General features: G+C 40.4%; 1 protein-coding gene across 1 annotated transcript; it reads right to left on the reverse strand.

The window, feature by feature from the left end:
- Positions 1 to 5,665: 5,665 nt before the first annotated feature.
- On the reverse strand, positions 5,666 to 22,990 carry LOC136837415 (serine/arginine-rich splicing factor 4-like). The gene is made up of 4 exons (XM_067102197.1): positions 22,553 to 22,990; positions 22,094 to 22,220; positions 21,782 to 21,906; positions 5,666 to 7,090 (listed from the first exon to the last, which is right to left on the reverse strand). The coding sequence occupies exons 1-4, from the start codon at positions 22,988 to 22,990 to the stop codon at positions 5,666 to 5,668; spliced, it is 2,115 nt and encodes a 704-aa protein (XP_066958298.1).
- Between the last annotated feature and the right edge of the window lie 4,654 nt (positions 22,991 to 27,644).

Consider the following 27,644-nt stretch of genomic DNA (forward strand, 5'->3'; position numbering starts at 1 on the left):
TGTTCTTGATCTGCCCATCTAGAAGAAGTCTGAAAAAAGTTGCTGATGGATTTCAGAGAAATTATGTGACTATATGAGCAGTAGACCAAAGAGGAATCAAATTCTGAAATGGGTCCAGATGGTTGCTCTCCGAATAACATAGAATTTCAAGCAAATGTTTAGAGAAGTGGGTGTGTTATGGGTCAATAGTTGGCTTATTTTAGGAGAAATGCAGATGGGATTCCAACCTTCAGCATAGGGCTTTAATTAGATTATCCGATGGATGTTTAAAATCCGGAGGTGGAGTGATTATTCTTTGTACTTTGTTCCAGATCCAGATATGGGTGTGGATGCCTGATTTTTTTTATTAGAAGACTATACGTACAGTCGGCCAAATTAGAATTGGCAGAGTTTCATAATTTTTCGATCACCTGCCTGACGCACGATTCATGCCTGATTAATATATTTTTCTGTTCGAAGATGGAGTAAATCTTATGTAATGGCGTTAAAAACAGTCACTGTAATCTTTAGAACATCATGTTATGTTATTACATAAAACTAGTTTCCATATAACAAAATTCACGTGAACGAAACGAAGTGATAAAAAACGTCGAATCACGACCACTGCAATAATACAGTGGTGCCACATTTCCTCAGCACTGACTTCTATGGTAGCCTAAGGTTTAAAGTCATTTAACCCATAGTTTTCCTTCATAGTCTAAAGATAATTTCCTGTAACTTCCCTTAAGTTAATCACAATAATTTTTTACATTTACTAAAACAAATTTAAATAAAGTTAAGCTACCATAATTAGATGGATCCCTAAAGCTGCTGTCATTCTGATGTCGTCTGCATTCGACGTGTCAGTCATCAGACATTCCTGGCTCGATCAACTTCTGCTGCTTCATGATTCGGCGCAAACAGCCACTCTTTGATGGCTTTTTATTCAGTCATTTTTATATGAAAAGATATATAAATATGCAAATGGCCGAGAATATAGGACAATGAATCATAAAATATAAGAAACTAATATATCTGGCCGCAAAAAACCTAAAAGAGTATGAACATTTTTTTCCACACTTGGTTTGGCAGACCGTAAAATGAGTACCCCAGTTCTGCATCAAAACTTCCACGCCGGAAGAGGCCACATCTGCACGTTTCGGCAGCAATAGGAGACAGCTATCACTAGCAGTATCGCATAAGCATAGTCCTTATATTATCATTTCAATATAAAGTTGATAGAAGTTGAACGATTTCATTTGTTAAATTTTACAGAAAACAATGGAAACTCACAAAATGCTATCAAAGATAAAAAAAAATATATGTTTGAAAAATAGGCCTAGAGTGGAACTCCTCGAAGCCCCAGAAAAGAGCTAGACCATAATGATAGTTGCAGCTGTCAAAGAACAGCCCCAGATTACAGCAGTTGCTGTGAAACAGCAGCTTGGACTGCAAATACGTGTGCAGACTGTGCGGAATAGGTTGCATGGGACAGGAATGCATCACAGGATTCCGGCAAGGAAACCGTTGCTAACGCAACCGCATAAAGAAAAAAGGATGGGACCTGTTTATTCCTATTATAAACTGATAATTATGTAGTATATACTTGAGTGCATTACGTTATATATAAAAAACTAATGCAATTCGACTATAAAGTGAAAATAATACACAGTTGCAAAATGAAAAAAGAAACTTTTGCTATTTTGTCCTTATTACTGTATATATATCCTAGACCTAGAGCTGAGAAATGATCAGTAACTATATGTATTTGACTATTCATACAGGAATGATCTGTTTAATGGAGATTATACTGCACATTTATCTTCATATAGTTGTATTGAGATATAATTCCAATTCATGCCTATAGGCTATTAGGAAACATTATAATTTTCATTTATAGAGTATAATTCATAATTATGATAGGTCTATGTTGTAACATATATAAAAATGGAAGAAAATGTCTGTAAAGTTGTAGGCCTACTGTTCTCTTTTTTTTTTATGACTAACTACTCTCAATTGAATTGTCTGTCATTTGAAATAATATTTTCTTTGGAGAGATAGGCTGAAAATAACATCGCGCCTTCAAGGCGTAGTGGCAGAATAGCCTATCAGCTGGGTTATGGGGATGGATGGCTGCCAGTGGACCGGGAGGGCTAATTGCCATCGATAACCGTTTGTGAACACCAATCAGTGTATCGAAATTTTACGGGACATTTTAGTACCCTCAGTTCGTAAACTATTATTGCCGTATCCCATGCCAGTATATATCGCCATAGACAATTTTGCGGTCCACAATGCAGAGGTTGTAAAGCAATGGTTCCAGCAGAATCCAGACGTGGTTCGAACTGGCTGGCCTGCCAAGTCTGCAGATCTGAACCCAATAGAAAACTTATGGGCCTACATGACCCAACAATAGGGTGTTAATCGTGCTTACACCAAAGAGAACCTTAGAAAGCATGCAATAGATATTTGGGAAAACTTGGGGCCAAAGAGGGGGTAGCAAACACTTGAAGTCCTTGTTGCATCAATGCCAAATAGGATAAGATGCGTGCTAGATGCACGAGGATCCTATACAAAGTTTTAATGAGTTATGCTGCCTTTTCGTATAATGTGACCAATTTTATCATTATATTCTCCTTAGTTTAACAGTGTTATTTTGTATTTGACTTCATTTCTGCTCATTTACTACTCTAACATTTTCTCATTCATGTGAATCTATACATACTTATAGGCCTATGTTAGGACTGAAGTCCTACTTAAGTCATCTCTCTCTCTCTCTCACACATACATGATATATATATATATATATATATATATATATATCCTCACCTGTTAATATGGATATGTTTATTTTCATTTGTTTGTTAGCTTTACTCCTTATTTGACTGCATTACAACTTCATGGATTTCTACTTTTTTCCTTATGTGTATATATACAGTATATATATATATATATATATATATATATATATATATATATATATATATATATATAATAATTTAGTTTTTATTGTCAATATCGGAAATAGACTTAAATAAGAAAATTACCTTTCATATTTTCAAACGTTTCAGCTACGTATAATATGCTCACGGCAGTAGGTCTAGGCATACGTGTGAAAACTGATTCTAATTAATTTCTGTTTAGAGAAATGAATATCTGCATCAAGATTAATCCAAGAATGCTTTTATGAAAGTAATTCTTTTGTCCTAATGTATTCTTCAGCTTTGACTCCCACAGCTTTCCACCTTGTGCAAATGAAACAAGATGACATGCGAGGAATTGAAGAAAGACTAAATTGTTTTCGTCTGATTTCTTATGTTGCTTTTTGACATGAGATAGCTAGGTCTGAGTAAATTATGTTAAGCACTAATGAAAAGGATAAGAACAAAGGAGAACTTTGTCAATAAAAAAGAATAACGGGAATAATCAAATAAAGCAGATTAATATAGATAATGTCGATTTAAACATTCATTCACATGACGCATCCGAGAGAGATAGCCTACTGCTGAAAATAGACCTACTGTAGGTAATCAGGTGTCAGATTCGGAAGTCAAATTTAGGCCAACTAAATGTGCCATGCCAATTATTTCATTGATCAAAGGACAAAATTAGTTGAATTACACTGCTATTAAAGAATATTGACAGGCTTCATTATTATTTATCGGCAGTAGGTGACGAACGACGACACACCAGTACTGTACGATACGTTGGGTCATCGTCAAGACTCGAGCAGAAGCAAAGCCAAATTCCAATTGCTTCTGAGGCTGTCACGATTGAAAAGCAAATAATATGGCACCTGCATATGGCAATATTTCCATACCGAACGATGAATAAAGAAACTGCGCCAATTTTTCTTTGGCCGACTGTACATCTCAAAAATCTCTTATATGTGAGGCTGTGCGCAAAGAAAGTGCTGATGAGATTTTGAGATTGATCTGTGTACGGGTATGGGTTCAGAATCAGATCCAACATTTCTTCTCTGAGCTTCAATAGCATTTTGTGGAAGAGATATGTATATACTACGATGAATTCATTAAGTATTAGAGAATCATCCCAGGAGAACAGAACAGGTAAGTCACCTTTTGGGGTCACTTGCTAAGGTTTTTTCCGTAACCTTCATTGAGGAAGTTAAAGAAGCTCTAAAAACTTCTTGCAATGAGTCTGAACAGTGAAGCCAGATGGAGATACTGTCATTTTATTCATTAGAGGATGTCTCAAACATTTCAGATGGATTATGATGACATTTTGTGGAGGGTAGGCTGAGGGCCAAGGGAAGAGATTATTGAATTTGAAAATGTATTTAGATCGTCTCTTGAATCTACTCCGCCGGGTCTTCTTCAGTAAGATTTTGTGAGGATATCAATAAGCTATGGAACAAGAAAGGGTTCTTCACTGGAATTGGAGACGGTGCAGATGCAGATTCAGATGTGGAGTCAGGATTTTCTTTTCGGCAGAAGATTTCGCAATATATACTGATGTGCTTACATAAAACTTTGCTGAGAATGGGGTGCAGACCAACGATGGCTGATTAGACTGAACGGATCAAGAATTTATCTTTTGCTTTCAACACAAGTTTTCTGGTGTTGTCTGCGCGTCAGAAGAAGTTAGTTCTATTGAGAGACTCCTGTGACTCAGTGGCGGCTGTTGCTAATAGCCCCTAGGGATGCAGTGAATGTGATTTCGAAAAAAATAGGTTCCGCTTGAACATATATTATTTTGTTCATGTTATGGTTTTGCATTAAAGTAATAAGAAAAATTTTGAACAAATAATGTATTTGAGCAAATGACATTGGAACATAACTACGAAGCAACTCCGTATTTGTTATCGCTGATTTCAAAATTATAAGTACAAAAAGCAGTTCCTACCTGAAATTTTTATTCAAACCGAAATTCGGCTCTCCTTAATTTCGAGAAAAGTTCTTCCGCTACTGTTTCATGAAAATGTTCTCGATTTGAGGCAGTTTGTCTCTTTCCTGAGGAAAGACTTCGATAGTCTTGACATTCTTGTGAATTTCCTAAGAAAGTTTATATTCTTTTTGGTGCAGAAAAATTTGCTCGACAGTCAAAGCTGAGATTGGCGATGTCAAAACTAAACCAGCATGTGATGAACGTGAACTTTGAAATTTTTCATTAATCTTATTTTTTATGATATTCTTGAAAAACTTGTGGAAATCACCTGGGGTAAAAAGATTATGTGAAAACATATAGTACAGTTAATTCTGATTTCATACATAATAAAAAGCACTATTTTTCAATGACTGAAAAGGTCTTTTTGGAAAGCTACTGCACAGTACTCTGATCTCTTCAAATCAAAAGCCCTTGAAACTCCAGGCGTTTTTAGCGCACATTAAGCTGTTCAAGGACGTCAGAAAGTCCACAGAATATTTGTGGCCGTTTGTCTCTGCTGACACGTCCCCTCTTTTGCTTGTCTCTGCTGACACGTCCCCTCTTTTGCTTGTCTCTGCTGACACATCCCCTCTTTTGCTTGTCTCTGCTGACACGTCCCCTCTTTTGCTTGTCTCTGCTTACACGTCCCCTCTTTTGCTTGTCTCTGCTGATATGTCCCCTCTTTTGCTTGTCTCTGCTGACACGTCCCCTCTTTTGCTTGTCTCTGCTGACACGTTCCCTCTTTTGCTTGTCTCTGCTGACACATCCCCTCTTTTGCTTGTCTCTGCTGACACGTCCCCTATTTTGCTTGTCTCTGTTGACACGTCCTCTCTTTTGTTTGTCTCTGCTGATATGTCCCCTCTTTTGCTTGTCTCTGCTGACACGCCTCTCTGCTGATATGTCCCCTCTTTTTCTTGTCTCTGCTGACACGCCTCTCTGCTGATATGTCCCCTCTTTTTCTTGTCTGTGCTGACACGTCTCTCTGCTGATATGTTCCCTCTTTTGCTTGTCTCTGCTGACACGCCTCTCTGCTGATATGTCCCCTCTTTTGCTTGTCTATGCTGACACGTCCCCTATTTTGCTTGTCTCTGCTGACACGTCCCCTCTTTGTTTCTGCTGACACGTCCCCTCTTTTGCTTGTCTCTGCTGACACGTCCCCTCTTTTGCTTGTCTCTGCTGACACGTCCCCTCTTTTGCTTGTCTCTGCTGACACGTCCCCTCTTTTGCTTGTCTCTGCTGACACGTCCCCTCTTTTGCTTGTCTCTGCTGACACGTCCCCTCTTTTGCTTGTCTCTGCTGACACGTCCCCTATTTTGCTTGTCTCTGTTGACACGTCCTCTCTTTTGTTTGTCTCTGCTGATATGTCCCCTCTTTTGCTTGTCTCTGCTGACACGCCTCTCTGCTGATATGTCCCCTCTTTTGCTTGTCTCTGCTGACACGTCTCTCTGCTGATATGTCCCCTCTTTTTCTTGTCTCTGCTGACACGCCTCCCTGCTGATATGTCCCCTCTTTTGCTTGTCTCTGCTGACACGTCTCTCTGCTGATATGTCCCCTCTTTTGCTTGTCTCTGCTGACACGTCTCTCTGCTGATATGTCCCCTCTTTTTCTTGTCTCTGCTGACACGCCTCCCTGCTGATATGTCCCCTCTTTTGCTTGTCTCTGCTGACACGTCTCTCTGCTGATATGTCCCCTCTTTTTCTTGTCTCTGCTGACACGCCTCTCTGCTGATATGTCCCCTCTTTTTCTTGTCTCTGCTGACACGCCTCTCTGCTGATATGTCCCCTCTTTTTCTTGTCTGTGCTGACACGTCTCTCTGCTGATATGTTCCCTCTTTTGCTTGTCTCTGCTGACACGTCTCTCTGCTGATATGTCCCCTCTTTTTCTTGTCTCTGCTGACACGCCTCCCTGCTGATATGTCCCCTCTTTTGCTTGTCTCTGCTGACACGTCTCTCTGCTGATATGTCCCCCTTTTTCTTGTCTCTGCTGACACGCCTCTCTGCTGATATGTCCCCTCTTTTTCTTGTCTCTGCTGACACGCCTCTCTGCTGATATGTCCCCTCTTTTTCTTGTCTGTGCTGACACGTCTCTCTGCTGATATGTTCCCTCTTTTGCTTGTCTCTGCTAACACGCCTCTCTGCTGATATGTCCCCTCTTTTGCTTGTCTATGCTGATATGCCCCCTCTTTTGCCCGTCTCTGCTGACACGTCTCCTCTTTTGCTTGTCTCTGTTGACACGTCCCCTCTTTTGCTTGTCTCTGCTGATATGTCCTCTTTTGCTTGTCTATGCTGACATGTCCCCTCTTTTGCTTGTCTCTGCTGATATGTCCTCTTTTGCTTGTCTATGCTGACACGTCCCCTCTTTTGCTTGTCTCTGCTGATATGTCCTCTTTTGCTTGTCTATGCTGACATGTCCCCTCTTTTGCTTGTCTCTGTTGACACGTCCCCTCTTTTGCTTGTCTCTGCTGATATGTCCTCTTTTGCTTGTCTATGCTGACATGTCCCCTCTTTTGCTTGTCTCTGTTGACACGTCCCCTCTTTTGCTTGTCTCTGCTGATATGTCCTCTTTTGCTTGTCTATGCTGACATGTCCCCTCTTTTGCTTGTCTCTGTTGACACGTCCCCTCTTTTGCTTGTCTCTGCTGATATGTCCTCTTTTGCTTGTCTCTGTTGACACGTCCCCTCTTTTGCTTGTCTATGCTGATATGTCCTCTTTTGCTTGTCTCTGTTGACACGTCCCCTCTTTTGCTTGTCTATGCTGATATGTCCTCTTTTGCTTGTCTCTGTTGACACGTCCCCTCTTTTGCTTGTCTCTGCTGATATGTCCTCTTTTGCTTGTCTCTGTTGACACGTCCCCTCTTTTGCTTGTCTCTGTTGACACGTCCCCTCTTTTGCTTGTCTCTGTTGACACGTCTCCTCTTTTGCTTGTCTCTGTTGACACGTCCCTCTTTTGCTTGTCTCTGTTGACACGTCTCCTCTTTTGCTTGTCTCTGTTGACACGTCTCCTCTTTTGCTTGTCTCTGTTGACACGTCCCTCTTTTGCTTGTCTCTGTTGACACGTCTCCTCTTTTGCTTGTCTATGTTGACACGTCTCCTCTTTTGCTTGTCTCTGTTGACACGTCTCCTCTTTTGCTTGTCTCTGTTGACACGTCCCCTCTTTTGCTTGTCTCTGTTGACACGTCTCCTCTTTGCTTGTCTCTGTTGACACGTCTCCTCTTTTTGCTTGTCTCTGTTGACACGTCTCCTCTTTTGCTTGTCTCTGTTGACACGTCCCCCTCTTTGCTTGTCTCTGCTGACACGTCTCCTTGTCTCTTTGACACGCTTCTTTTGTCTCTGTTGACACGTCTCCTCTTTTGCTTGTCTCTGTTGACACGTCTCCTCTTTTGCTTGTCTCTGCTTGACACGTCTCCTCTTTTGCTTGTCTCTGTTGACACGTCTCCTCTTTTGCTTGTCTCTGTTGACACGTCTCCTCTTTTGCTTGTCTCTGTTGACACGTCCCCTCTTTTGCTTGTCTCTGTTGACACGTCTCCTCTTTTGCTTGTCTCTGTTGACACGTCTCCTCTTTTGCTTGTCTCTGTTGACACGTCTCCTCTTTGCTTGTCTCTGTTGACACGTCTCCTCTTTTGCTTGTCTCTGTTGACACGTCTCCTCTTTTGCTTGTCTCTGTTGACACGTCTCCTCTTTTGCTTGTCTCTGTTGACACGTCTCCTCTTTTGCTTGTCTCTGTTGACACATCCCCTCTTTTGCTTGTCTCTGTTGACACGTCCCCTCTTTTGCTTGTCTCTGTTGACACGTCTCCTCTTTTTGCTTGTCTCTGTTGACACGTCCCCTCTTTTGCTTGTCTCTGTTGACACGTCTCCTCTTTTGCTTGTCTCTGTTGACACGTCTCCTCTTTGCTTGTCTCTGTTGACACGTCTCCTCTTTTGCTTGTCTCTGTTGACACGTCTCCTCTTTGCTTGTCTCTGTTGACACGTCTCCTCTTTGCTTGTCTCTGTTGACACGTCTCCTCTTTTGCTTGTCTCTGTTGACACGTCTCCTCTTTTGCTTGTCTCTGTTGACACGTCCCCTCTTTTGCTTGTCTCTGTTGACACGTCCCCTCTTTTGCTTGTCTCTGTTGACACGTCCCCTCTTTTGCTTGTCTCTGTTGACACGTCCCCTCTTTTGCTTGTCTCTGTTGACACGTCCCCTCTTTTGCTTGTCTCTGCTGATATGTCCTCTTTTGCTTGTCTATGCTGACATGTCCCCTCTTTTGCTTGTCTCTGTTGACACGTCCCCTCTTTTGCTTGTCTCTGCTGATATGTCCTCTTTTGCTTGTCTCTGCTGATATGTCCTCTTTTGCTTGTCTATGCTGACATGTCCCCTCTTTTGCTTGTCTCTGCTGATATGTCCTCTTTTGCTTGTCTATGCTGACATGTCCCCTCTTTTGCTTGTCTCTGTTGACACGTCCCTCTTTTGCTTGTCTCTGCTGATATGTCCTCTTTTGCTTGTCTATGCTGATATGTCCTCTTTTGCTTGTCTCTGTTGACACGTCCCCTCTTTTGCTTGTCTCTGTTGACACGTCCCCTCTTTTGCTTGTCTCTGTTGACACGTCCCCTCTTTTGCTTGTCTCTGTTGACACGTCCCCTCTTTTGCTTGTCTCTGTTGACACGTCCCCTCTTTGCTTGTCTCTGTTGACACGTCCCCTCTTTGCTTGTCTCTGCTGATATGTCCTCTTTTGCTTGTCTCTGCTGACATGTCCCCTCTTTGCTTGTCTCTGTTGACACGTCCCCTTTTGCTCTTTTGCTCCCCTGTCTCTGCTGATATGTCCTCTTTGCTTGTCTCTGTTGACACGTCCCCTCTTTGCTTGTCTCTGTTGACACGTCCCCTCTTTGCTTGTCTCTGTTGACACGTCTCCTCTTTTGCTTGTCTCTGTTGACACGTCCCCTCTTTTGCTTGTCTCTGTTGACACGTCTCCTCTTTTGCTTGTCTCCGTTGACACGTCTCCTCTTTTGCTTGTCTCTGTTGACACGTCTCCTCTTTTGCTTGTCTCTGTTGACACGTCTCCTCTTTTGCTTGTCTCTGTTGACACGTCTCCTCTTTTTTTGCTTGTCTCTGTTGACACGTCCCCTCTTTTGCTTGTCTCTGTTGACACGTCTCCTCTTTTGCTTGTCTCTGTTGACACGTCTCCTCTTTTGCTTGTCTCTGTTGACACGTCTCCTCTTTTGCTTGTCTCTGTTGACACGTCTCCTCTTTTGCTTGTCTCTGTTGACATGTCTCCTCTTTTGCTTGTCTATGTTGACACGTCTCCTCTTTTGCTTGTCTCTGTTGACACGTCCCCTCTTTTGCTTGTCTCTGCTGATATGTCCTCTTTTGCTTGTCTATGCTGACATGTCCCCTCTTTTGCTTGTCTCTGTTGACACGTCCCCTCTTTTGCTTGTCTCTGCTGATATGTCCTCTTTTGCTTGTCTCTGCTGATATGTCCTCTTTTGCTTGTCTCTGTTGACACGTCCCCTCTTTTGCTTGTCTCTGCTGATATGTCCTCTTTTGCTTGTCTATGCTGACACGTCCCTCTGCTGATATGTCCCCTCTTTTGTTTGTCTCTGCTGACACGTCTCCTCTTTTGCTAAAGGAATGGAATAACCTGATGATGCTCTTAAAAATAATAATGTTTTGTTTGTTAGAAATTTTAGGGAGATCTGAGAAATAGTGGCGCCACCTCAACTAAAATGCTTATCATGGAATGTAAACAGTTTACAGAAAAGGTCTACTGATGTTCACTCGAATGTTTTATCTCGTGATGTTGATGTAATAACTTTGCAAGAGGTAGGAATCAATCGCTTAGGTTTTCATTTATGGGGATATCAAAGTTTTGAGTTACCTGTAGATCCTCTGAGCCACACACAGGCATTAACCACATTTATTAAGAACATTCCTGCTAAATTAGAAACATCTGTTACGGTTAATGGTTCAGAGATTTTAAATGTCAATGTTCGCATGAAGGAACAAGCCATATATATCGTTAATGTCTATATTCATTCTAATATGGTGGAATTCGAAAATTCACCTTCCAGCATGTTTATTGAGCCATGTTCATTGTTGGGTGATTTGAATTCTCGTCATGAAAATCTAAATAGCGCTGGATGCCAAATTAGAAATGGATGTTCTTTGAATAATATACTACTGTAAATTCCATGGATCATGTTCGGGTTTTGGGTAAGAATGAACCCACTAATATAAGGGGTGGAAGACTTGATTATGTTTTGCTTTTCAATATGGCTGAATATGAAGCAGATGCATTTGTGGGTGAATTGCTTAGTTATCATTTTGGAGTCTGTGTAACTGTAAATATAGGGAAATTAGCTTTTAATTTCTCTAGGAAAAAACATACCTTGAGGACACTGGAAAAGGTTAAGCTGATGAAGAAAGTTCACGAGTGGTACAAAGACTTTAAGGGAGCAGAAGGACATGGTAACGGTGAAAATAAATTTGTCAAGACCTCCTCAGTGTTAGTGATGATACTCTGCATACGGTAACAGAAAATTATCCGAGAGCATGTAACAAAAATAAGTATTATGATGATCAAGTTGTTCAAGGTTGGAACTGACTGTTAAGGAAGGCACAAAAGAAATGGAATCTCAACCCTGATGATGATCAAAACAGGGAAACTATGATCCAAATAGCTGAAGGAAAACGTCAGAAACAAGAGAAGTAGTAAGAGGGAATTATTGGAACGGATTTCTGAACGAGATTTCTTTAATAAAATCAGTAGGCCGTGTATGGAATGAGGTTAACAAGACAAGAGGAGTTCAACGAAAAAATGTTGCTCATCCGGACCCTCAAGGTAAGGCAGATGAATTAATGAAAAAGCGGTTTGATACTTCTAGTTTTAGGAGCCTTCCTGTAAACACTCACGCATGTTTGAAGGACAGCCGCCTAAAAGGCAGCGTTTGGTGGAAATGCAAACTGGAATAAGGGGTGAGACTTGTCTACCCTTTATTAGAAATGAATTATTGTGTTCTGTCAGGCGAGGAAAGTCTACTGCCCCAGGTATGGATCGAGTAACATAGGATATAATGAAATGTTTGATTGCAATGGATGATAGTCCGCTATTGGATCTAATTAATTTGTCCTATGCAAATGACAGGTTACCTATAAATTGGAGGAAACTTTTAATGATTCTTGTTCCTAAAAGTAATGGAGAGTACCGGCCTATGTCTCTGACATTGTGCTTTTGTAAATTAATGGAAAGACTTATGTTATTGGAGAACAATTCTGATAATTTGTTTGATTTTAGAAAAAATAAGAGCAGAAAGAATTGTGTTATTAAAATACTAAGCAGATGCAAGGCTTTTGTAGACCTTAAGGCACCCTTTGGTAGGGCAAATGGTGAGGTAAGCATAGAAGAACTGGCAAATAAAGGAGTGACAGGTTTATTGTTGAAGTGGATAAAGAGCTACCTAAATGGGAGGAAAGCCAAAGTGTGGTTCCAGGGTCATGGATCTAAGGAAATGCTATTGGAGTTGTGTACACCACAAGGTGGAGTATTAAGCCCTACTTTGTTTCATGTATTGATGAACAAAATTGCAAGCCACACATTTCCAAGAGGTATTGATATTGTAATTTATGCTGATGATATTCTTTTGCAAGCAATGTGATTCTTATGCTGCTTTGTCATTAACAATAGCTCGTCGTTGGGCGAGTCGGTAGAGCTGTGGACTGGCACTCCGGCCGGCTGATGAAGAGTTAGAGGAATTTATTTCTGGTGATAGAAATTCATTTCTCGCTATAATGTGGTTCGGATTCCACAATAAGCTGTAGGTCCCGTTGCTAAGTAACCAATTGGTTCTTAGCCACGTAAAATAAGTCTAATCCTTCGGGCCAGCCCTCTCTAGGAGAGCTGTTAATCAGCTCAGTGGTCTGGTAAAACTAAGGTATACTTTTTTTTTGTCATTAACAATGGCGGAGCTGCAAAACTCGTGTCTGCATATGGGTTTGAGTATACATGAAAATAAGAGCAAAATACATACTGTCCTTGTAGACAGACAGATAGACAGATAGTTCTTTTTTTTTTATTTAATGGAAAGGTATTAGAGATAGTCGACAGTTATAAGCATCTCGGAATGTATTAAGTTTTAAAAAGACCATATTCGAGATAAACTACGTTAGAAATCTTTGTCTGGCAAGACTTAAACCATTACAAGTGCTTGCAAACAGATAATGAAGCAGGCATTCCGGTTTTATGGATGGTTTATTTTCAACAGTAGCCTACAGTGCGCTCAGTTATCGATTATGCAGCGCCTGTATTGGTAAGTTATTCGGAGAAGGAACTGAGAAATTAGGGGTTATCCAAAGCAAAACCAAGCGTATCATATTGGGATGTACAGTAAGTACAAGGATAGAATTAATGAGAATGGAGTTAAATTTGCCTAGTGTAGTAGACCTCATTCGAGAAATTGTCTCTATCGCTGGTGTTCGAATGATAAGGAGAGGGGAAAGAATGAGGTATGGGAATGATAATTGCCAAGTTATCAGGAAGGTTTAATGCTCCAATTCGAGCTAACAGCTATTCACGGAAATTTTCTAACGTTATGTTAAGTTATGATGTTGTGAAGCGATGTGTTCAGTTGCCAAAGGTAAGGCTTTTCAAGCCATGGTTATGTATAAAGAAATTGGATTACAAAACTAGTGAGTGTCATCCTAATGAGTTCCGACAGGTGTTCTTATCATTGTTATGTAATTTACGGAGATGTAATGTTTTTCATATATACTGTATTTTGATGGGTTGTTAATGGAGTGAAGGCTGGACGTGGCTGGAGTTGTCGTACAAAAATTTGGTGATAATACATTTACTGGTGAGATGCAATTCACGAAGGACTGAAAACTGTCGCAGGCAAAAAGCGAGATGTGGATATTTTTGTAGATTCCCAAGGTGCGTTGCTTGCATTGAATTGTAAAGATCCTTCTGATGCCGATTTGGTATACCAATGTAAGGCTTTGATTTATGAGAGAACGAAGTGGTTTTTATGTTAAATTTTACTGGATACCTTCTCATATAGGTATATCTTTAGATGAAGTTGCTGACAAATTAGCAAAAGATGCAACATGCTAAAATTCGGTTGATATTGTTGGTGTTGTAAGTTTTCGTCAAATCAAGAGAGGTAAGAGACATCGGAGAGCTGCAGGGAGACTGATAGATAATGCGGAAAGGATTTTAGCAGGTGCAGTAATAGCACGAGGCATTACAGTATTTGAATGCATCTGGAAATACCAATATATAGCCTACTACATATGGCAGAGCTTTTCCTAAAATTGACATATTTATAATGAGGTTAAGTTTAGGATACAAGTAAGTATTCGTGGGAAATGTTGGTGATGGTGATTTTTTTCATGAAAATTATGTAACGAGTCAAACTCTCTGCCCTCGACAATTATCTGTATCAACACTTAGTGGTTACTCGTTTTTGCGCGGGATCATCGACTCATCACAGCTTTGCGCGATTTCAACTAAAGACAGCGTCAAGTAAAACGCATTCATTTATCCGGAGGTTTATATATATATATATATATATATATATATATATATATATATATATATATATATATATATATATATATATATATATAATATATATATATATATATATATATATATATATATATATATATATATATATATATATATATATATATATATATATATATATATATATATATATATATATATATATATATATGTGTGTGTGTTATTCATACAGTTATAAGGTTATAAAGTGTATTATTCAATTATTGTAATTATGAGATTCATATATGTTAGTGTTAAGGATATTTTTTCTATCTAGTGCCCCCAACTATCGTGTAAGTGGTTATTTTCGTCTTTTGGTAAGAGTTGATTTCTACGTTTCACTGATTCCTTCCCTACTATCCATTTTGGGGACTGCGAGTCATCGGTTTTCGCAAATATCTTTCAATCAAATTATTTCATCGAAATGGTACTTTGACACAGTGTACAAAACACCTCCCGCTAATTTTTGGTAATACAGTGCATCGTCAAATGGTTTTAGTTAAGGCGGTTATTCTTGACTTACTATGCATTCAAAAGTCCTTTATCCCCATCCCGTCCCTCCCTCTTCCTTCCCCGCCTCATCCCTCCCTTAACCCACTCTCCTGGCCTCCCCATCTCCCCCCGCCTTTCCTATCTATGGTGGGTAGCGGACGTTCGATTGCGTAGAATTAATCCTGCTAACGCATGCGACTTTGCCTTTAAAAGTCAAGAGTAAACGCCTTAACTAACACCATTTGACAATGCCCTATATTACCCAAAATTAGCGGGAGGTGTCTTGTACACTGTGTCAAAGTAGCATTCCGATCAAATAATCAGTTTGTAAGAAATCTGGGGAAAACGATGACTCGCGGTCCCTGAAATGGAAAGTATTATTATTTAATGAGAGTTAGCTAGTATAACGAAGTTAGTGCGTGAGTTTTATAGGCGTATGTGAATTTCCCGTTCCTAGAACAGTTTCTTTCTGGGACATCTTTTGTTTTATGAAGGTTTTGTGAAAATAAATTAATTGCAACCCCGTTCTTGGCTTTGTTATCCCTGCTTTGAGTGTATCTTCTTGCCAGAATTCTGTCTTTTGTTTTAAATCTTTGGAAAAAAGTTCAGAGAGAGATTCTGTTCAACATAAATAATAATTTGTCGTGGCTTCGGGATAAAATCCTGAATTTCGTAGCAAACAAATATACAAACACACACACACACACACACACACACACACACACACACACACACACACACATATATATATATATATATATATATATATATATATATATGTATATTAGAAATATTCCCTGTTCGACCTCTCTTCCTTGCTTTAATTAAAGGCGTTTATTAAAGTAAGAGGGCAGGTAATGTAGGGTGTAGCGAGAGGGAAGCAGTATTTTCGATTTAGAAGTGTTTTCAAATTCCATGCCCTAACTGCCGAGACATTAGCTTAGAGGTCCGTAAATCAGGGACTGATTTTGCTAGGACAGACCTTAGAAGTACTGTTCCTACAGCTCAGTCTTCTCTATCCTATGTACTGGCGAGTCTATTGTCATTTCAGGTCAAGCTCTGGATACAGGACTCTCCACACAGCCGTCACAGCGTCAGGACGTGACCCGGCTGCCGTCCAAGCCTCCTTTGTTCAAACTGAGGAGAAATTTGCCATTTCAATGGACCAAGGAATCTCATGCAACTGATCTCTGCATTAGCTAACCCAGAGGTAAGTTTGAACTGGCAATTGCTCCCAGTCCTCGTTCCCTTCGACTGAAACTCTCTTTGTCCCTGGTTCAAATTTTCCTCTCTTAAACAGTCACTGGCTAAGAAATCATGGTAAGACACATCCCATTTATGAAGTTATCTCTCAAGTACAATTATTGTTGGCTAGTGAAGTCACATAACTTATCCTCCATGGTGTTAAACGTATTAATTTTGAACTAAGAATTATCCCCATATGATTAGTAATGACAAGTGAGAGTTTCTGTATTACAAGATAGTTATCGGGATATGTCCTTTCCAGAATTACGTTGTCTCGTGGCTGCGTAACATCCTCTTTCTGGGGGAAGAATCTGCATCATTGGTATCAAGAAGCCTAAATTCGACCTTGCAGTAAATTCCTGACACAGCGTCTGAGAAGCATAAATCTGTTGCCTTCATTCTATGTAGCACTGAAGCGTGTCCTAAGATGGTCTATATGCTAGGCTGCTGTTAGCTCTTGTAAATAACCCAGTTCATTTTATTTTATTTGCTTTCCTTTGCTGAAACGAGTGTTCCAGTAAGTTTGCTGCATTCATCCATGCAGTTATGAATAAACCTCTATTCTTTGTTAATAAGTGTTGCCTGGCGACCTGATGTATTCACTATCTGTCCTTTAGAGTTAAGTTTAGCCTTAATTGACGGGATTACACACGTGGGTCTTAGGTAAAGCAAGGCCATATAAATCAAAGTAAATAATAATTAAACTCATTAACCGAAGGACCCACGTAACAATGGCGATACCTTGCCATGGTCTCTGTAATTAATTATTTAGCTTACGCTAGCTGTCCCACAGAGATATAAAGAACTTGGAAAATTAAATACGAATTGATTCAAAAGTAAAAGTCAGATTATATTCATTTCATGCGATATTCTCCCAAGAAAAGAAGGATACAAGCCAAGGTAAGTAACATTAATATCATCGTATATGAATAAGAGAGTAGGTAGGAAAATGTGCAGTAAATGAACCTGTTTACAATTAACGAATAGGTAAAAGAAAAAAATAAAAGATACCAAGTCAGGCCAGCATTCGAGTCAAGGTCGCAGTGAGTTACCAAGTCGGATTTAGTATTGTGCTGTTCGCCAGCCAATGAGTAATGTATGATATAAAATTTTTGAACTAGTTAGCTATTGCATGACAAGGATGGAGCTTCGTGTGCCTAGCGCTTCTCTCATAAGGTAGAGCGGACAACTTCCTAAGTCCATAGGATATTATTACAAAACAGCCGTGGACATTCTAGACAGAAGGCCACCGACTGAGCGTCATGAAGAGAATTACTTTTACTTGTGTGAAGTCGTATTAAATTTCTTTTTCCATTAATAGTGTAAATAACTGTGTCAGTGTTTAATATCATAATTTGCCTTTAAATTAACGTAAATCAGGCCAGTAAGAACATCACCTGTCCATTCCTTTGTAACGTGAAGGGTCCCGCAGTAAGTATGGCTGACATCTTTAGGATTTAATTATGAAGCCGAAAAAAAGAGAATAATAACAAATTCGTCTTCTGTCTTTATAGTGTAAAGTAACTTGCATTTGTGGTATTCTAAGTTAAAACTTACATTTCCACATAAGACTCATTCGTTTTGTGAGAGGAATTCGAGTGTTTTGTTTTTTTGTACTGTGAAACAGAGAAGCAAGGCGGGAGATTGGTATTCCTCCTGCCAGTCGGGGTCCCCCCAACTCACCCCAGTAGAACTGTTTTTTTTTTTTTTTTTAGCCATCAGCAGGGAGCGGTCACGTGAATCGTCTGCCATCTTAAAGGGGTTGCCCGTGACCTGTAGCCGCCATCTTAAATCTTTGGTGTTGGTAAACAAGACAGGCATTGGGATTTGCCTGCGTAACGCCACGAGCAGACGTCTCTCTCTCTCTCTCAGTTAAAAATCTTCTAATCATATGCACTGACGAATACTTCGCGCAGCATAGGACTACCCTGCTCACAAATCTTTATAATAAACACTTCAATTAAAGGGAAACTAGGTACATATAATTTTATATGTGTTTAAAGAAAAAAAAAGTTAGCCAATTAGTCAGGAATATCAAAAGCTAGGAAATATAAGGGAAGTTCCTACACAAATATACATCTTAGCAGGAAATTAAATAAAAAGAAAATAAAAAGAAACTCGGGATAATGTAATAATACGTTCAGGTACACAGATTAAAGAATATTACCAAGAACTAATAAGAGCCGGGTGTAACAGGGCGCACTAATATTGGCAGATAACCCATTGCCTAACATAGCCACATTAATCAGAGTATTCAAGATAAGAAAACCTGCCAGTATTCATCTCAACTTTCCTTCTTTTTCTCTTTCCTTCACTCTGTTAAGAGTTTAAGCAACGGAGTGTAAGTGCGCGTCTTCAGAAGAAAGAACGGGCCGACACAGAAAAAAAATAATAAACCACACCTCTGTCCCACAAATAGTTGAGGATAAGTTAAGAATTAACCATAATTGATAGCTGTCCACCACGAGTGGGGTCTATTTATCCAGACTTAAGCATAAGGCCTTCCTCCCTCTGCATGAAAGGAAAGAGCAGCTAGTACTAGGAACTAGTCACCCACGAGTGCCAAAGCAACCAAAAGTTATTTTTCTTTTCCACAATGCTACTAACCTGAGGCACTGTCATAACCCACTGAAGTGCTTACCTATCTGTTTCCTCTTACCTTTCCTTTTTCTCCTGCTTATTAATTACACACTGCTTGGGCAGAGTGCCTTTCTCCTTGGTATAATTAGTTGTACTCCAAGAGGGTGTTGATTCCTTGGAACCCACTGGCACCACAGTGCCACCCAAAGACAAAAACAAGTCCTGTCTGACTAAGTTACACCTGTATCTTGAGATAAAGAGTGCCATAAGTAATTCCAGAGTGTCATAAGTAATTCCAGTCATCCAAGGCAGACATTCTTACCCATCCTAACCTACCAGAACCATGGCAACAGAACATTACAGAACCTTCATGGATCTTGGGATGGAGGCAGGGCTCATGGGACAGAACGGACTACCTAGCGAGCCTACATGCACCCACTGTAAGAAGGTGGGGCACCCTGAATCTGATTGCTGCTACAAGTTGGGCACCAATAAGCCACCTCCCACCATTAACCAGAACTCCTTTCCATCTACTTTCACTCAATCTTCTCCACCAACAGTCACCACAGGTAACTGAGCCCCCAAGAAAGGCCCTTGTCGATCCTGTGGTGCAGCCGGCCACTAAAGTGCTGGACATCCAGCCTTCCCAAATCATACCCCAGCCACCATGTTCATCAACTTAATAAGCACCACGTTTTCCGTGGCCGGGCCGCAGAAGATACCTCTCCCCAAGAAGCTGGATACCCAGTTCATCTCAGTGGCACCCCTTAATGGCTCTAGCCTGCCAGTGGCCCTACTGGTTACTTTAGACACTGCAGCCGACATTAGCCTGATTGACAGGCCCCAAGTGCCAGCCAGTTCTACGGTTGATGAGAAAACTCGGTGGCAGATGAAATGGGTAGAGGGCCAAACCAAATCCATTCCCATAGTCGAGCTCCAGGTCAAGACACCTTGGGGCACACTACCTCACCTCTTTGGTGTAGTGAACAGAATCAGGCCCGAAGTGGAATTCCTGTTGGGTCAGGACCTCCTCTGGGGAAGCCCTTCACCAACACCACTCTGCAGCCATGCTACCTCCACAATGGAGAGATCGACTGTAGGATCACCAAACAAGAGCACTGTCACTTTGACTGGCATGCCACCAAAACTAGAAGAAATACCTTCCACCTGCCAAAGTGGTCAATGGAAACTGCACACACAAAGCAATTCCATGCCTGGTCCTCCCTCTCCACAAAAGGACGGCCACCAACGAAGCCCTCCCTCTGCACGAAAGGACACTAAAGGGAAGTAGTACCGCTGTCGAGCATGCCAGGTGACAGGCCACTCCACTAACTGGGAGGGCTGCTGTCACGATCCAAGAACCATTCCAGGCTCTTTCAAACTCTAAACATTAATGTTTCAACATCAGCAATTGAAATTTGGGAAATGAATATAAAAAGACTCTCACAACACTGCAACATACAGTATTTATTCACAACCTTATTTACAAATAAAATGAAACGTTGTTTCCCCTTTGCTCTCATTCAATGTAACACCAAACAAATCTAAGCAGCTATAGATAGGGGGAACAGGTTGCAAGGTAGAGTAATCTTAATACTTAAATGGTGAGTTGGTGAGTTATCCTTTGTGGCTGGGGTTTTAGCTGAAGAGACAATGTTGGCATGTTGACCTCTGGTTTGAAGACATCACAGAAGGACGGCTGGGAACTCAGCAGAGATCTTGCTGATATGATGACCATGGGCTCGTAGACATCACAAAAGGTATGTCTTCAGGATGAGGCAGCAAATGCTGTTTCTCCAAGATCCTGGAGATTGTGCAAATGGAGGGCAGGCAGGGCTGACTACTTCACCTTGTCACAGGCAGGAAGGGCTTAGCGAAATCTCCTCCACACAAGCAGGAACGGGTGACTACTTTTCTTTGTCACTGGTGTGTAGGGCTCGCTGCTTCATCTTGTCTTGAACATGGAGGGACTTCTCATCACAAGCAGGAAGGGCTGGCTGCTTCTCTTTGTTTCGGACAGGACAAGATTTCATGGAAATAAGAGTAAAAGTCGTCTAAAAGAGATACTTCCGTCAGAAACTTGCTTTGTCTGACCTCTGGTTGCCCTCTCTGTCTCTGCCTGTCTATATCTCTGTCTTTGGAAGTCTCTTCTGGAAGCTTACATACCACTGTATGAGCAGAACTAATGACGACAGACAATCGTCATTGCCATAGAAGGAGTTTTTTTATTTTCTGCATAGTGATTGGTTCCTTAATAATCACCCCTTTCTGGTCACACCATAGAAGCTTCCAGAACAAATTTGCTGCTGCAATGTGGATCAAAGATTGTGAATGTGCCATGTTACAAAGGCATGGTATGAGATACCACGTGGTGTTGTTTCCACAAGAAAGGGTTTTCATCGAATTGCTAATTGCCCACAAGGTGTTGACAACAGTAACTGACTGGTGAAAACACAGGAAGCAGTCACGTCTTTGAATCAACATTATTGCATCTACCCATGACATGTTCCCTCAAAAGAAAAAAATAAAATATACTTATTTTATATTTTAAAAGAGCAAAAAAGACAAAACTACTTTAAACTCGTCATCTGAACTGAGGAACAACTTTGCATTTTGCTTCGACTTATCTTCAGCAAAACAAGGTCACTCAACACATCACCCATACATCACACTTGCGCTACAGCCAAAAAAAATAAATAAATAATGGTTCTAGCTCAACTCGCTCAGAATGACAGAGAGAAAAGAAAGGACAAACTACTCTCTCATTCTGAAAATCTCTGGAAGCTATCAGCTATTACATTATTCTTTTTCCTAAACTTGTATAATTCTTAAACATATCCTTAAACTAAATTCTCTCTGCGATGCAGTTACTACAGGTACTGGGAGTTCGTTATATTTCTTTAACAAATTTACATGCAACCACTTAGCTCTATGCCTACCCATATCAATTAAGTAATTTAGATTTCCGAAAAAGGACCTTCGTACTTATAAGACAATGAGGGACCTTCTCTCTGAATTAACACCAAAACCTTATCTCCCACATGGAAATTTCTCTCTTTTACCTTGAGATCATACTTCCTTTTAGTTTCCCCTTCACTGTTGCTCTCATTTTCTATTGCCATCTGCCAAGCTTCCCTTAGATTCTCCTTGTAATTCTCTAGATTTTGTATGTAGTCCTCTTTACCCCCTTCAAGCATTAATTTACATTTTAAGACCAAACACTAACTCGAAAGGATTAAATCCGGTTGTGTCATTCGGCACCAACCATATGGCTAACAAGACAAATGGTAACTTTTCTTCTCAGTTGTGTTCAAAATTGTTACACAATTTTTGTAAGCAAGTCTTTAATGTTTGGTGGAAATGTTCAACAATACCCTCTGACTCGGGGTGATAAGGTGTGGAAGTTACAAGTTCAGTGCCTAATTCTTTCATTTTGTCCCTGAAATAATTAGACACACAGTTACTGCCATAATCACTTTGTATAACGTGAGGCAGACCAAACTTATAAAAATAGCTGAAAAAGCGTTTAACTACAGTTTTTGCATTACTGTTTCTTACAGGGATTGCTTCTGGATACCGGGTTAGTCTATCAGTGATTTTTAACAGATAGATATTCCCTCCCTTACTGCTAGGCAAAGGTCTGACCATATCAATAACAACATTCTCAAAGGGCTTGCCTACTGATGGAATATTACATAAAGGAACCCTGGGGATTACCTGATTAGGTTTACCAGCCATTTGACATTCATGACAATTTAGAACATCTTTTCATGCCACTTCTCATCTTAGGCCAAAAGTACATCCTACTTATACACTTAAAACATTTTATTTACCCCCAAAGGTCTTTGATGATCATGTGCTAATTTCAAAATTAATTTGCAAAGCTTCCTAGGGATTACTAATTGTTCAGTAATCTCCTCTTTGCTAACTGACTTAGGATGACCATAATGACACAAAACTTCGTCTTTTAGATAAAAGGTTTCCTTATAAACACTATAGAGCTCATCATCCAGTTCACATTGAAAGATTCGGGTCAGTGTCTCATCCCTTCTCTGTAACTTGACTAGCTCATCCTTATTCAAAATGTTAGTGACTAAACCATCACAGCAACTATCACTTGAAACCACTACATCGACTAAGTCTACGTCATTACTTTCGACAGCTACATTGTCAGCTTGGCTAACACTGTCAACACCAATAGAATCGCTCTTCTCAGCCACACTCATGCTAAGATCAATTATACTGCCTCTACCACACTCGTTCAAATCCATGAACTCGTGCTCGTTCGAATCCACGAACAAATCGTGACCGTAGTCCACATCTGTATCTAAACCTGACCTAGTTACTACCAATTCAGGCACTGGAACCTCACTCAAAATAGAACTCACACACTAGGATGTAGCTAAATCATTACCGACAATTATGTCAACACCATCAATGGGCAAATTGTCTACAACTGCTAGTTTTACCTCTCCCAACATTCCCTGACCTTTTAAGTTCACCTCCAACAAAGGACAAACAACACAAGTCTTCGGAAACCCACCTAACATAACTTGTTCTTTTATACTAATTACTGCACTCGTTGGCACACTGTCTCTCCTAATCAGGGAGACAGCCACTCCGTTGTCCCGAAGCAAAGCTACTTCTGTTGAATCCCCTCCACCGAGAGAAGAAACTTCACCATCAGACAGAAACTCTACATAAAATTTCCTGGTTTCTTTCATAACATCATTCATACTTGACAAAAGATTTTTAACTAGAGACACTGGTTTCTTAACATTTTTCCCTTCTACACAATTCCTTGATAAATGCCCTTTCTTATTACATTGGTAATAAGTTACCTCGGAACTACTAGATGCCCTTTCATTCTTACAAAACCTAGAAGTATGGACAGGTTTTCCACATACATAACAATAGTAGTCACTTTTACCTGTATTGCTACTACTGTTACAGGAATACTTACTATGTTGTATTCTACCTGTCGAAACATCACTTTTCTTCTTACTCTCACTTAAACCATGAGTTAGACTGTACTCATCTGCCAACCTAGTTACGTCTGCAAAAGATTTTTAGCAAAACTAAGTTCTTGAGATCATCAAAATTATCAACGTCAGCAGAAGTTAACCAATCATAAAACAATCTTTTTAACTTCTTTCCATACTCTACATACGTACTGCTCTCGTCCCTTCTCAAACTTCTAAACTTCTTACAGTACGCCTCCAGTACTAGCCTATATGCACTAAGAACAACTTCCTTCACAACATCCTAATCCCCAAATTCCTCCTCAGACATGCAACTATACACAGAAAGTGCCCTAGCACAAAAACTGACTGTAAATACAAAGTCCACATGTTTTTTGGACAACATACGCTGTTCATTAACTTTTCAAAAGACATGAAATATTTCGTTATATCTTCCTCATCAAATTTTCACACTAATTTCAACACTACACCCATACTTAAATTATCAGCATCTTCGTTGCTCAATGACGAGTTACTACCTCGTGTGCTGCCTGACATTCTATTATGAGAACTTCGCTTTAACCGAGCGATTTCTAACTCATATTTACTCTCTTTCTCTCTTTCTTCTCATTCTTTCTCATTTTTCTCTCTCTTTCTCCTTTTCTCTCTCTTTCTCCTTTTCTTCTTTTTCTAGTTGCAGTTTTTAAAAATTCTCTTTCAACTGCTCTTTCATCTCTCTCAAACTTCTCCCTTTCTTTCTTTTTAACATACTTGAGAAGAGCATCGCCTCTAGACGCAGAAGCCTACCTGACACAACCAACTCTTTTGTTAACTCACTCATTCTGCTTCTTTCTATATTCTCCCTGTTTCAATTGGTTATGGTGTTGAAAATATTGGCCAGGTTACCAACTGTCACGCTCCAAGAATTGTTTCAGGTTCTTTCAAATTCTAAGCATTAATGTTTCAACACCAGCAATTGAAATGTGGGAAATGAATATAAAAAGAAACTCACAACACTACATCACATTTATTCACAACCTTATTTACAAAGAAAATGAAACATTGTTTCCCCTTTCTTAAAATCTAAGCAGTTATAGACAGGGGGAACAGGTTGCAAGGTAGGGCAATCTTAATACTTAAATGGTGAGTTGGTGAGTTATCCTTCGTGGCTGGGGTTTTAGCTGAAGAGATGATGCTGGTACAATGACCTCGGGCTTGAAGAAGTCAAGAAAGGTTGCTGGGAACTCAGCAGAGATCTTGCTGGTATGATGAACACAGGCTCGTAGACATCACAAAAGAGATGTCTTCAGGATGAGGCAGCAAATGCTGTTTCTCCAAGAATCCAGAGATTGTGCAAATGGAGGGCAGGAAGGGCTGATTACTTCACCTTGTCACAGGTAGGAAGGGCTCAGCGACTTCTCCTCCATACAAGCAGGAAGGGCTGACTACTTTTCTTCGTTACTGGTATGTAGGGCTCGCTGCTTCGCCTCATCTTGAACATGGAGGGCTTAGGGATTTCTCATCACAAGCAGGAAGGGCTGGCTGCTTCTCTTTGTTTTGGACAGGACAAGATTTTATGGAGATAAGAGTCATTTGAAGGGGATACTCCTGTTGGAACCTTGCTTTGTCCGACCTCTGATTGTCCTCTCTGTCCCTGTCTGTCTATATCTCTGTCTTTGGAAGTCTCTTCTGGAGGCTTATATACCACTGTATGGGCAAAGCTAATGAAGACAGACAATCGTCATTCCCATACAAGGAGTTTTCTGATTTTCTGCATAATGACTGGTTCCTTAATAGCCACCCTTTACTGGTCATGCCATAGAAGCTTCCAAAACAAATTTTCTGATGCAATGTGGATCAAATATTGTGCCATGTTACAAAGGCATGGCATGAGATACCATGTGGTGTTGTTTCCACAAGAAAGGTTTTTCATCGAATTGCTAATTGTCCACGAGGCGTTGACAACAGTAACTGACTGGTGAAAACACAGGAAGCAGTCACATCTTGGAAAAGAGATATTCCTTTTTCAACATATTCCAGCATTATAGCATTTATCCATGACGGCTGCCCGAATAAGCAACACCCTGTGGATGCCCCAAATCAAGAATCTCCAAGAGGCTCTGACCTCCAGCTGGGACAGGAATCTCTGTCTCAGCCCAACTCAAGCCATCCACGAGGTATTGCACCTCCGGACCCCTCGTCAGGCATGCCTGACCAACAATCTGTGCCACTTGCGAGCCCTGAGCAGTGCCACACTCAGTGTCTCGGACGTTGAGCCCCGACTAGAATTGGACCCTGTGCCAGATCCAGATCATGGGAAGGATCCTACTGTGGGAGATTCCAGAACCTTCACAACATTGGTCTTAGCAACGTGTGGGTCCCCAGCCCCCAACACTTCTTCCTCACCACATCCATCCCCAGAGGATGAACCTCCGGCGGATCGAACTGCTACACCTTCTCTGGGAGACCAGGAACTGGCCTTGGGTGCAGAGGTTGAGACCACTCTTGCTCTGGTTGTCGCAGCAGACAGAATAGGGAGCCCTCCAGTAGCCTCTGAGGTTACTCCTGACTTCGCACCCAATAGCCCTTCTGGCCTTTCCCCAGAGTTGGTGCCCTCATCACTTCCTAGGTCTGTCATAGATAGGCTTTGGAGGAACCCGAAGAAGAAGAAGAAGAAGCGGTGGAAGAAAGCCAAGTAGTTGCAAGAGCCACAAGCTCACCCAGGCGCTCATACCTCCTTGGCACAGTGCCTTCCCATCTCAGAGTGATCCTGGCTCCTGCCCAGAGGAAGTAGCCAACGTGATCTCTGACTTAGTAACAGCCTAGACCAGATTCAGTAAATAGGTCTGTCATTTAAATCTTGTAATGAGGCAATAACTTGGTATAACTTGTACCCATAACTATTGTGAACAGAGAAGAAGAAGCATGGCATAATAACTCAGCTGAGGAAAGCATTTTCCATATAAAAACTCATTTAAGGGATGGTTTCCGACTTTTTTAACGACAGGTTGTTGATATAGGGGTTTGTTAAAGGATATTGTGTGGAACTTCTGGGGAAAAATTTTTGTTCAGTGACCTTAGGTTTTGTGACAGAGCATTTTTTGCCAAAATGGCCATTTTCAAAATGCATCTCCTCCTTTGCTTTTTTGGTTTTAAGGGATGAGATTTGAACCAAGTATAAAACACACATGGACCTTCGATACAAAGCCGGGGATTTTTGATTTTTCAATTATTTTTCGAGATATGAATTTTTTTTTAATGAAATTCTCCTGCAGAAAAAAATTGTGAAACTCAAAATATTAAAAATCCCAATCTCCATGTTTCCCCATGTTATATTTAAAATTTCATTTAGATTGGTCCAATACTAAGGGAGGAGATGCATTTTAAAGGCGAAAAACTTACGTTTTGAGAAACGGGCCTTCAAAGTTTTAGTTACATAAAAAAAGTAAAAGGGACTTCAAAGACTGTGTTACAATTAATTCTATGGTTTTAATTTTTATTTTTGCCCATTATAAATAAGAATATTAATTGATTATTTATGTGCCTAAGACACATTCTTATAAATTTTAGGTTCCTGGTCCCCCTGTCTGATCTTGCTGCAAGGTATTACTCTAGGGTATCATAGACCTACACTTTTTTTATTAGTGTCTCGAATCCATCCCTTGCCAAATGGATCCTGGGAATTACTTTATTCAAATTAGGGATTCGTGATTCAAGTAATTCATCAAGTCTTGCTTCACTTATTATGATCATTTTATTTTGGATCGTCTATAATATCAGCCTCCAGAGCACTGCAATAAAATATCTTTGCCCTTTGTAAGTAAATAAAAAGCGTTTAGGGGTGGATGTGGTTGGTCTCTGGTCAACAGAGTAATCATGGGCGACAGCTCTCTCTCTCTCCGTCCCATTCCCCTCTATGGCACTAATTTCTTGAACTCTTTCTTCTACTAAGCTTTTCCACTTG

The sequence above is a fragment of the Macrobrachium rosenbergii genome, chromosome 59 (assembly GCF_040412425.1).
Source record: "Macrobrachium rosenbergii isolate ZJJX-2024 chromosome 59, ASM4041242v1, whole genome shotgun sequence".
Classification (NCBI taxonomy): Eukaryota; Metazoa; Arthropoda; class Malacostraca; order Decapoda; family Palaemonidae; genus Macrobrachium; species Macrobrachium rosenbergii.

Coding starts and splice junctions, on each gene's coding strand:
- LOC136837415 (XM_067102197.1), bottom strand. CDS start 22,990: ATGGATTTGAACGAGTGTGGTAGAGGCAGTATAATTGATCTTAGCATG. Junction 22,221..22,552: donor ATCATCAAAGACCTTTGGGG/GTAAATAAAATG, acceptor TATTTTTATAAG/TTTGGTCTGCCTCACGTTAT. Junction 7,091..21,781: donor AAAGGAAGTATGATCTCAAG/GTAAAAGAGAGA, acceptor ACGTGTCAACAG/AGACAAGCAAAAGAGGAGAC.